Source organism: Nyctibius grandis, chromosome 5 (assembly GCF_013368605.1).
Source record: "Nyctibius grandis isolate bNycGra1 chromosome 5, bNycGra1.pri, whole genome shotgun sequence".
NCBI classification, from domain to species: domain Eukaryota; kingdom Metazoa; phylum Chordata; class Aves; order Nyctibiiformes; family Nyctibiidae; genus Nyctibius; species Nyctibius grandis.
Window position 1 is genome coordinate 75,953,839 of NC_090662.1, and position 12,335 is coordinate 75,966,173.

General features: G+C 40.8%; 1 protein-coding gene across 1 annotated transcript; it reads left to right on the forward strand.

Annotated features, from left to right (window-relative positions):
• Positions 1 to 1,178: 1,178 nt before the first annotated feature.
• LOC137664259 (killer cell lectin-like receptor subfamily F member 1) lies at positions 1,179 to 12,335 on the forward strand. Its single transcript, XM_068402133.1, has 7 exons — positions 1,179 to 1,260; positions 7,250 to 7,327; positions 8,485 to 8,583; positions 9,404 to 9,544; positions 10,518 to 10,669; positions 11,425 to 11,537; positions 12,203 to 12,335. Exons 1-7 carry the CDS (start codon positions 1,179 to 1,181, stop codon positions 12,333 to 12,335), a joined length of 798 nt encoding a protein of 265 aa, XP_068258234.1.

A 12,335-nucleotide genomic window follows, 5' to 3' on the forward strand; every position in this document is an offset into this window, starting at 1 on the left:
GATCAGTAATACAAAAACAACTTTTCTTAATTTTAATCTAGAGTGTGGTAATTCCCACTGAATGTAGCAGAAAAGGAAAATAGGCTATATCACAGAGCAGAAACATTATTTTCAATTGACCCGTGTGGGTTTGTAGAGCCTATCTGTGTCAAACTCTAAAGGAATTTTCTAAGTGGGAATAAAGCACAAACCCAACAACATAGATCTTAGCAGGAAATGTTAGAACTGTGCATGCACAGGACTTCGTGTCTGTGTGTTCTGAAATGTATTTTTAGATTTTAGAAGGGCTTTAAGTTTCAATTAAAATCTGTGGGGCTTTTGGTTTTTTGGGTTTTTTTTTCCAAAATAGAAGTCAGAACCACTGTCATCAAAATATCCTGCAGCAAACACTTGGGTCGTGAACAAGGAGTTAAAGGCAACTCAGGCTTTCTGCCTCTGGAGTTGTTTGGTCAAGCAGGGGATAGATAGGTCAAGCAACTTAGGAAGAGCAACTGCTGTTAGAGAAAAGTATTGAAACATTCTTTTAAAAGGCATTTATCATATTATTTTTAATTTTATTTTGAGTTAAATTTAATGCATCATTAGAATAATCTAAATTCAGTTGTTAACGCATTATAGTAATTGGTAAATGGAGCAGGTCAGAATTTGAGTTACTTTTTTATAGCTTTAAATGTGGTTGCAGTTACATTAGCCTCAAAATATCTTATACTGATATATATCGTGTTTATCTTCCTTTTAGGTGAATAGGCTATGTAAGATCATGCACTGAAGCATAATACATCCACTACACAGATCGTAGTGCTTTAGTTATTCTCATGAGAACCAGCAAAGCTTTTGTACCTGTGTAAGTCCACTTTTGGATATTCCTGAGAAACTTCTCTCTGTTTTGGCCAAAAAAATATATTTTTTGTATTAATAAAAAGAATGGTTTTTAATCTTCATTTTCTCCTGTATTCTGAAGGGCCAGAGATCACATAAGAAGAGACTGAACAGTGGCTGAAAATAGACTTTGAAGCTGTATTGAAAGAAGTAACTTCCTTCCTTTTATGTGCTTCTCAGCTTTCCTCAGAGCCATAGCAGGGTGTGTGTATACTTCTGGAGGCAGGCAAAGCTAATACAGGATGCAACCCACTGTATTAAACCAGCTCGTTCCATAACTCAGAGGGACTTGCTCATCAATGGCAGGTGATATCACGTATGCAGACGTGGCAATGCTACCCAGGGAAAGACCACACGTTCCTTCTCCGACATCATCTCCAGGTAAAACATCTAATCAGCTCTTAGCCATACACTGTTTTCTCTCGTGCTCTCTCTCTCTCTCTCTTTCATTCTAAATATTGTTACTGGATAATACTAGAAGAATGCTATAAAATGCTGCACGCAGAAGTCAAGGGAAGCATGAAAAGTTGCAAATGGTGGAAGAGATCCTCGTAAGATCCAAATTAGCAAAGCTACTCTTAAGTCATTATTGCTTCAGAGTAGTGTCTCAGTTCTGGCCCACTGTTTTCAGTAACAGAATGAGAAACAAAAATTCTTAATTTTTGAATAATGAGAATAATCTTTTATTTTATATGAACAACATGACCAAAAATCTGTTAGAATATGCTCCACCAAATTACTACCTAGTCCAAAAATGAGGTTAATGCATTTTATGATGTCTTCATGGAAAAGGAGTAGTAAATTAATTAGTAAATCAGAAAATTAGTGGCAGTTGAAAGTGCAGTCACTGTTACTGAAGGAAGTACTGAATGACTCCTAAAACGCTCCTGTTCTTCCTCTTTAATTTTCCAGTAGTGATTTTCCCAGAACTACATTATCAATCAGTGATCACTTCATATGTTTGTAGCAAAAGACACAAAATTAAGTCAGTATTCAGGATAAGGAAATGATGTAAACCGTATTTTTTTAAGAAATAAAATTTCTGCTACTTGGAGAAAATGTAATTCATTCATGAAAGCATTTTGTCAAAATTCTGGATCATAGCAAATATGAATGACAACTTCTCACTATGAGCAAATAGGAAATGCTTGTGGTCAGAGTAAGATGATATTTTCATGCTTTCAAGGTTTATTAGTAATTAATGTATTTAGTTGCTTAAGGAAACAACATTGTGTAATGAGCATTTTTAGAAGACGTTCTACTTACAGTGTAGGTTAATAGTGCTGACGGTGGTCTGAATGCATGTACTTAAATGACGGAAAACCTGATTTTTTACTATTTTTACAAAACCTTTATCTAAAAAAAAAAATGAGTTCACTTTATTATATATCTAACAGAAAATACTACCTTACACTGTATGTTCATGTGTACATGGATGTTGTTTGTACTACTGTAACCTGTACAACACAAAGCACAGAGGGGTTCATGTAGAATTTTACCCCCTTTCTAAGGTGATATAATTTATTTGCAAAGGGAGACAGGCATCAAATCTTGATCTGAAGACATCCAAAAATGTCCCTTGATCATGATCTCTAAAGGAAAAGCTTGAATTTGAATAGGCCAGGCTTTAATTTTCAGTGAAAGTTCTCATTAACATGTAGATAATTCTCATTAAACCTTGGTCTAATAGATTTTAGCACTTAATATTTTCTCACATGAAGTTACTGGCCACGGTAATCAAGTAATTTCTCAGTGTCCTTTTGCCTTTAAATCTTCCACTCTAATTAATTTTCCGAAGAACTCTCATTATTTTTGTGGATCTTTTTCTGTTCATTCTCCTGTGTTTCCACCTCTTTTTAAAAATACGGACACCAGAGATGCACCCATTATTACTACAACTCTCAGCTATGCTGTCTCTGTTATACAGAGACAAAAATCTCTTAACTAATCTTTACTTCACTGTTTATAACTCCCAGTGTCACCTTCCCCCATCCTTATGCCTGGTTATACTCAAACAAATTTTGTTTGACTGGGCTTGAACTTACAGGGCTGTCATTATGCCTGTCTTTACTTACTGTTTTGTTAACCTTTCTGTTATTTTCAAATTTTATTAGGAATTATTTTTCTAGTTACTTTGACACAAACAGAAAAAGCACCAAATAGTATTAAGCAATATTGGACCTCATATCAGTACAGAACATGCTAGAAATATCTCCCTGATGACAATTATTTCTCTGTCTTTATCATTAACATATACTAACATGGGTTTTATTGCTATTAAAATAGACAAGAACTTCAGTCATATCATCATGCTTTAAAAATTCATATGACCAATTTCAGTTTCTTGTTCCTTCCTTGAAGCTTTAATGCTTTGATCGAAATTCATACATACTCACCCAGCTGGTGAGTGTGCTTTTATTACACAAAATTCTTCAAAAAGAAAAGAGTCACTTTTACCATAGGAAGAATGGGAGAAAATGCAATTTTTCCACACAAGTAGTTCTGTAATTTTTAAAAACTTGGTAAGAAATTCAGGAAAAAATCCTGAAATGTGACGAGTATGTTGAGCAATGTTCATGAAACAGAGTTAAGCTCAGTCTAAGTATAGAAATGATTAGTGTGAAGGTTCCCCACTTCATAGCTGACCCTCACTGAGATGCCCTGCATTTCTTTACAGCTAATGGAGGAGAGTCTGGGATCCTAGCATGGTGATCTAGGAACTGCCCAAAGTGGCTAATAGCATAGAGCAACGGCACAAGGTGATGCTCAGTCAGCTGTTTCTGGGAGTTAGATCCTTCCCTGCAAGCCAGAAGGAGCACTCTCCTATGTGGACTGGGCTCAAGGCTGCTTCAGGCAGGACAACTTCTGCATACCAAACACACTTACGCCAAGTCCCATTCGCTGTCACACCCTGCATGAAGAGGTTTCAATGCTTCCTGCAGTTTGGAGCAGGAATTCTAAGCTGATTCTCAAAGTGAGGGTCTCAGCTCTAAGGTGATGGGACTCTCTGTGGCAAGCACCACAAGCTCTTCCTTTGGCACTATCCTGACCCTGTGACACACTGAAATGTCCACTGGAGGATACCTACATTCCTCCCTTTGCCAGATTTTATGCTGGTCTTGCTCTTGGCCAGGGATGTCTGACTATCCTGCAGAAAAAGAAGTGGATAGGCATGAGGGAAAGTACTGCATGGTTAAAACTATCACCACAGAGGAGGGAGAGCTGGGTTTAATCACCACTGCAAATTCAGCAGATGAATGCTCGAAGTGGCAGATTCCCAGACTTTAGGCAAGACTTCAGATCACTAGGCTATGGGAAAGTGGAACATGCCCACCTCCTCCTGTCTGCATTTTGTGCAAGTTTCAGACCTTTAGATGCAATTTACTGGACTAGATACTAAAAAAAAACACGGGGCGGGGGAGGGGGGGGAAGGGACATAGCTAATTTGCCCTGCTAAAGTATAGCTGCTGTCAGGATTTGGTGCACATGAAAGATAAACATGCAAGGAGCTCAACTTCTGCCAAGGCTCTGTAGTAGTTGAGTAGGTGTTTTAAATATGTAAAATTTGAATTTGAGAGTGGAAGTCCCTTTACAGATCCAATGCCCACCTCTTTTGTTTTTAGCTTTTCTTTATCCGTGAGAACAGGATTTAGTTTGGTCAAGTTATGCAGAGTTGCTTGGAGTTCTCCCAAATACTGTTCTTATCTCAAAGTCTATTCAATGTATTTTATGAGGATACAGAAAAAGATATAAAAATCACTGTCTGCACAGTTGCAAAGAATGTATAAGTTTGCAGTCTAATGATAAGGAAAGCTCAGTCATTGAAAACTATTGGGATAAACTTGATAGACTGGACAAACTGTGTTAAATAATGTTTAACACAATGTAGCAATAAAAAATTACTGCAGCTGTGAGTTTGGGAGGCTGCACCCAGAAGTGATTGAAATGGATTTTTTGTGATCCTATTCCAACTGGAAAGTCAACACCAGGCTCTGAATTACAAGGATGAGGTGATTCTTGGATGCTCTAGCAGGGCATGTTGATGAGGAGTTAGCAGGTGGTACTATCTTTGGTGGGCTAGCAGGTGCTATTATGGTGCATGTGCTTCAAAACAGATGTTCCAAAGCAGAAAAGTGTTCCAAAATGCAAGCAAGGATAAACACATCCTGGAAATCCCTTCTCTAATGAAAGACTCAGACAGTTTTCACTTCCTAGTTTACTCAAGAACAGTTTGAGAGTCACCTGATTACGGTTCTTAAATGACTACATATGAGACCTTTCCTCTAGCAGAAAAACAAACCAAGAAGAGTTCAACTCCATCATCGAACTAGCCTACAAGTAGTTGTAGGCTGCTATTAGTTTGCCCCTTAACTTCTTGTTCCTCTCCTTAGCCTCCTCGGCCCCTCCAGGTCCTTATGATCTTCTTATCCACTCTCTGCTGGACCCTCTCCAGCTTCCCCCAGTCCCCGCCAAACCTGGTGGTCCACATCTGGACACAATGTTCCAGGTGTGGCCTCAGCAGCAGCAAGTGAAGCAGCACAGAAACTTCCCCTGCTTTGCAGGCCAGGGCTCTCCTAACGCAGCCCCACTGGCAGCTTGCACGAGCTGTGACGGTGAGGGCGCACCGTGGGCTCACACTCAGCCTGGTGTCCAGTTGATCACAAGAGCCCGATGGCTGTAAAGCCTGACTCTTTGGAGTGATTGCCCTGCCAGAAGCACTCCCTATCTGCACATTCACCAAGCAGAAGCTTCCAGTAAAGGGACATGTCTTTCTGCACTTGACAATTTGCATATAGAAATGAAGTGAAATTTCAGTTTTAGTAAGTGACAAAGATCTCCACCTAGTACCAGGGCTTCTTGTTGCTAAACTAGGTAAGGGTGTGTAAGCATCTGGCAAAATTAAGGTTACGTGGTATTTTAAAACCACTTGCTGACTTCTGAGGACTTCACATTCAAATGATTATGCTCCAGTACACACTGTAATGGAAGGAGTCCTTTTTTAAAATACTCAATTTGCATGGATGATAGGGTTTTTTCATACAGTCTGAGAGGTATTCTTTAAAGGAATGGATCTTTATTTGAGAGAGAAAATATTTAGTAATATTAGCAGATTTTCTAAGGTACCTATTTTAGAAGAAGTGTCTCCGTTTATAAGCCTAGTACATTTAAAAGTTTAAAAGTCGTGACTGTTCTTCTTTGAAAAATATTTACATTCTAAGAAGAAAAACTTTTATGAGCACTTCTTTTTGAGAACAGTTACTTATCTATACAGTTAAATATAATTTACAAATTTTCTGTAGTTCATTGAACTAATAAATTGTAATAAAGCAAACAGCAAAGTGTATTAGGTCAGGTTCTCTAAAGCATAGAACATCTTACGCGTATGAATAAACCTGATTTGCCAGTCAGGTCCTCGGTATTTTTCTTACTGTAAAACCTCTCCACTCTTCAGCAATTCTCATATCAAATGCTACCTCATTTTAGCCTAATGAGAGTCTCTTCTGCTGCCAAATTTTCCCCTGATCAGTGAGATTTTATACAACACAAATTGCTTTATTATTTTTAAAAGCCCCAGTGATCACAAACTAAGGCTGTAGCACAGAAGTTTATTCTTGATTCAGATTGATAAAATCTCACCATTTACAGAAAGAAGATCAGTCTACTAAAGGTCCAAATATCTTCCATAAAACGAGACAGTAGGTCTACAAAATACCCAGTTAAAACAAAACTGAAAATGTGTTCAGAAAGAATCCATGTGCATCTAAGTCACACCTTGCTATTTTAATGGCTTTTTTGTTTTGTTTTGGCAATGTGCATCTGGAAAGGGATGTCTTCAACCATCAGGTCCATTCCTCTGCTATTACAGGCATCACATAATATCCTGGCATAAACATTCACAAGTCAGGAATGCCCCCAAGAATCACCTTGCCGCAGAAGCATTTCTCTGAGTGGCAATTTTCCCTTTGGGGTCTCCCTGCTCCACGAAGCAGTCACGGCTCTGATGCCCCTTAAGCCCTTATGATACCTCCTGAGATGGCTTAGCAACAAATGGGATGTTTGCTATGGATAGTACTCAGGTCTTACCCATCCTTGAGTCTGTCTGCCTGCCTCCTGGTCCAGCCACACAGGACCCAAGTAGTTCAAGCAAAGATTATGGAGGAGGCTTCGAGTTACTTCCTGACAGCAGCAGGAAATGACAAGTCATCATCTTGCGTGTTGTTTCTTTCAAAAAAAAAAAAAAGCTGAACCAGCAGCTTTGGAAACACATGCCTCTTTTTAAACAGACTCGGTCTTCTGTGTAATTCTTTATTGTTTCTCCACTTAATGGCTTGCACAACCACAAATGTCAGCATTTCCCTACTCCTTACAGGAAACATGATCACATACGCTGAGCTGCGCGTGACGCCGAAACCCAAAGGGAGCAGCAGATCAGAGACTTCCGCTTCTGGTAGTGTGCTATTTTGTTTGGTTGTTGGTTACTAATTATAGATTTAGTCTTTCCTATTACCCAACAGTAAAACCTGTTATCAAGTGTCTTTATGTACAATCTCTCAATAAAGAACGGATTTATCATTTCATACTTTTTTTTGACTGGGTTCTCAGACTATACACTTTCCTTGTAAAAATAATATTGAAAGAGAATTTTAAAATAATTTTTAAAAATTCATTTGTGCCCTAAATTGAAAATTTAGCGAAGGAAAGTAAAATTACACATTTTTTTAGGAACCCTCCTGTAAGTGCCTCTGCAGGAACAGTCACAGGGACACATTTGGCTTTGGAAGAAGCATAATACCCAGCTCTCTATTTGCAGTTAGTGCACTGATGATTGCCACCCTCTCTGTACTGAAGGACATGCGCCAGGCAAGGTCAGGCCCACAGAACTCTGTGAGCTGAAAGGGAACATTACAAAATACATCTCAGGCAGCCAGAGAACAGGGCCATTGCTCATCTCACACAGGCAAGGTCAGGAAAACAGCAGTTACGAAGGCGCAACTCTGTGTCTTGTGGAAATGGCACCTTCACTCCAAATTTCCTTGGGTCCTGTCTCTTCCTGAGTGTTTCACTCTCACGAGCTGATGAATGCCAAACAGCTGGAGAGGTTTGGTCAGATGTACTTCACTGTGCTACGGTGTCAGTATGGGATTTTTTTGCCTTTTCTGTGCATTCAGGTAAGTTAGCATTCAGCTGCATGACAGGCATGTTAACGCAGGAGAGCGTGACCAGAGAGGAGCAACATACCACAGACCATCCCTGATACTTGCCCTGAATTGCTCTGCAGGGTCTTGTGGGGTGTGGGTGGATAGGTGGGAGGAGGCAACGCTTGAAAAAATTAACTCAAAGAAGAAAGAGAGAATTCTTAATGGAATGATTGATTGAAAATCACTTGCTCTACCTGACAAAATGATCTTTTGATTTCCCTTTCATGTATGCAAAATAGATGCAAATTTTTAATAAGTAAAACGTCCCTGTGTACTTCAAACAGCAGACTGATTTTAGGCAGGTGATTTCTCTGTTATTTCCATGTACGAAACTGGCATACATAAAGGCAGTGTTAATTTTAATTTGCAAAGACCTTAAGCTGCTCTTCCTCCTGCCTCCCTCCAGGCTGCCAACACAGGCGCTCACCCTGGTTCTACGTGGCGCTGGTCCTGGGAGCCCTTGTGCTCGTCCTGCTGGGTGTCACTGCCATACTAGCCAAGCAATGTGAGTAGATCCTACCATCCGCTTCATCTCTTCGTTGCAAACATGGTTAAACCTCACAAGCAGAGTGATGCCAAAAGAAAAATTCCCTTAGTGTCACATTAAAGGTGTCAAGTTATACCCAAATACAGGAAAATAAATGTAGCGTTCCAAAGGGAACGTTTGCTACCTGTCATTTAACACATACAGTGCAGATGAAGGGGAGTTGCTACACTCTACCTTGTCATCAGCGATGCTGAAAGGCTGTAGAGGCAGATTTCAAATCATTATGACAATCAAAACATTTGGCCTTCCTGACTTACAAGTTAAAAGTTGCATCCATGATGCTACTTTGAGACCATTTCACTTAATTACTTTGTAGGTTTGAACAAATAAAATAAAAATCAGACTTCAGATCATTTCATTTAATCAGACTTCCCTGGTGCAAGTAATATCATAATCCACAGCACGTTGCAGTTATACAAGAACTCTTCCAGAGAAGATATTCATTTCCTAAGAGAAAACAGTCTTGAAAAACTTCAGAAAAAACATGTACCTTCCAACCTTCCCTAAAATCTCACCAAAATATTGTTTATTCTTTATATATCCAACTATCAAAAATGACAAATTTTCTTTTTCTGTACTGTCCATATTACTCAGCAGCTACACCCTTTGCCAGACAGTTACACTCACTGAGTATGCTCATAACTGAGTGTGTATACCCCCACAATGTTACACGCACACACATCTCCTCACATTCACAGTATAACACTGGATACAAACACTACCTTTCCTTGAACCTGTTGTTAACCATAACCTCTTTTTTTTTTTTTTTTGGCTCAAGTTTTGAAGGGCAGAGAAGGAAAATCAGAAAGTTTGACCCAGTATGGTCTAAATAGCACTGGTGATTACATTTCTTCAGAGAAAACTGTCTCAACGATGCTCCTGAAATGGCTCATGGAGGAACTGTGTGAAGATGGACAAGGTGAGGAAAGTTAGTCCTTTCACAGCATAGAGGACGTGTTGTGTGCATGCTTCTGTTGTCTCTGTTCCCATTTCTATGACACCCTGCAATTTATGGGAAATCACTGGTACTACCCAGGGATCATGGTGTTCCTGCACAGAAGTGATGCCAGGCATAAATAGTTTCCAGTACTTTCTTTGCATTTCTTTCTGCCAGGAGCTGCTGTCAGAAATGTCATATATCGTAGATCCTCCCCTTGTCCTGGAGAACACTTTCCAGATAATAATTGTTCACAAAGAGTGGGAGGGAATTTAGCTTTCCTGTCCTTTTGCAAGGATCAGGCAGGGGAACACCTTCCTGGTCTTTTTATTGTGGATCTCTTATTTGTTGGCAAATATTAATGCTTTTCTAAGGATTGACTGTAATGATGTTACTTTGAAACATTAGAGGAAACCAAGACAGAAAATGTGGGGGACATTCCTTCCAGACACTCTGAGTGAAATGGGAAGTAGACCTGAGAACAGCAGTGTTCCCCTTATTTAACACAGTTCCTTCTCCAGCTCCATGGACATAGTTGGAATGTCATTTAGGTAGCTGTGCTTTCCAGTCACATCATGTGTCAAATCTACACACGCCACATCACGTCACATCGCATGGTGTCTCCTCACAAGGGCTGCATGTGGGAGGAGAAGTGTCTTTGCAATCCTCTAGGTCCTTCCAGTGCTCTCCACCGGTCAGGTGCACAGGGAGGTGGAAAGCCTGATGACGTGCAGTGGGAGTGCAGAAGTGCATAGCACCATGGCAAGGGACTGGGAAGCTGAGCAGAGGGGTGGCACTGGAGCCTTCAAACCTCTCTCCACACCCAGCGAACAGATGCTTGGGAGTGGGGACTGACTGCTTTTGGACCAGCCAGCCAGGCAGATGAACATAAAATGCTACAAGGCAACTGGAACAAGTCACAGCATGAGCTAATGGTCCCTCTCTCCACCCACAGGCACAACATGTGAGCTGTGTCCTCCAGGGTGGCAGCTACACAGGGGGAGATGTTACTACTTCTCTGAGGAGGCTGTAAGCTGGAGTGACAGCCAGAGAAAATGTCTGGCCAGGAAATCCCAGCTTCTTGTCATTGAAGATGAAATTGAGATGGTGAGTCTTAGAGCAGCCCTAAAATTGTGCAACAGGCATCTCTCTTAGCCAAACATTTCACCAAGCGAACATGGTTGAGATGTCAGGTGTACATGCTGGCAAGCAAGAGCCTCATCAAGTCCAAGCGAACATGGTTGAGATGTCAGGTGTACATGCAGGCAAGCAAGAGCCCCATGAAGTGCAGAGCATCTGACTAAACAGACAGGAGCTTGTTTTGGAGAGGGTCAACAGAGCAGAGCTGAAGAGAAGCAGCACAAGAGATGCAAGTGTGGAAGCCAGAGCAGTTTTAACTGGGAGGAGGAAATGCTGGGAACTTCCCACCCATTTCCATTACTTGTCTCTGGGAAGAGGTCTGATTCAACCACTTAATGGAAATTCAAACAACCTCCTTTTCATATTCCTTTGGGGAAATGAATAACAATGTATTGCCGAATGGCTTATCATTCCCTGAGGAACAGGTCTTTTACCTTAAAGACCAGGCTTTGCAACTTGGCTCATTAGGGTGAGAAGCATCACTGAGGTTTTTTTTGACAGCTGACAGGAAGCAGTCAGCCTGAGCACCAGCCTGAATCGAAACTCTGTGACTGGTCACATGCATATGGGCCGTTGTAATGGGCTGCTTTGCCATGGCTGGATCCCTGCCCTTCCTCCCCTTGTGAGGGACTACCTGAAAAGCTGTGCATGAGATGGGACAGTGACCTGAGCACAGCAGAAAAGGTCTGCTGTTGGGTAACACGCTTCTGCTTGTTCCACAGGAGTTCATAGACAATAAAGAGAAAGATACCAAATATATCTGGATTGGGTCGAATCATCAAGACATAAAGAAACAATGGAGTTCAGATGAAGATCCCAGAGTAAACGAAAACAGGTGATGATTTGTGGGAGGAGGGTGCCTTTGGCAAAAGCTAAGGTGTGGTATACCTCATGTAAATAAAACTCTGAATCCAAGCTAATTTCCTAAAGCACAGATCTAGTCCTACAGCCTCAAGCACCTATTCAGGGTCTATTTCACAGCCAATTCCAGGTTAACTGGTTCCTGCTGGACACCGTTGGAAACAGATTTGTTTTCTGACTGCAAGACCAACCACAGTCACAGTCCGTGAATGTATTAATGCAGAGGGACATTAATACACACTTCTCGCACTGATATCACTGCCAACAAACTCTCTCAGCGTAGAAACCATGTATACCACCTCTGTTGAATGAGACACCTGTCACACAGCGTGGGTGCTGGGATCTGTGCAGCTGAAGGGTCCTTCCCCTCCCTCTTACCATTACAGTTCAGCATCGTGGCTGCGTGTGGAGGTTTTCTCATCCTTCTTACATTAACGTTCATAAGCATCTGTACCTCAGCAGCCAGCAGTCTCTCTTGTGGATGCCCATCCCACCTATGCATGGCTGTTGAGGAACTGTGCTTCAGTGGATTAACCAATGGGCGTCACCCAAACCCCTCACTCAGGATATAATCAATATTATTATCCAGTACTGAATTTAAAGATGACAACTCATTACATTCTTTTGTTTTCTCACCAGGAGAGCTACAAATACAATAGACACTGACAAGAACTGTGCTGTTTACAGAAGAAAAAACATGATCCAAGTAGATAACTGCCAGACTTTAAAGAAGTGGATCTGTAAGAAAAATGCAACTTTGTTGATGCTGTGA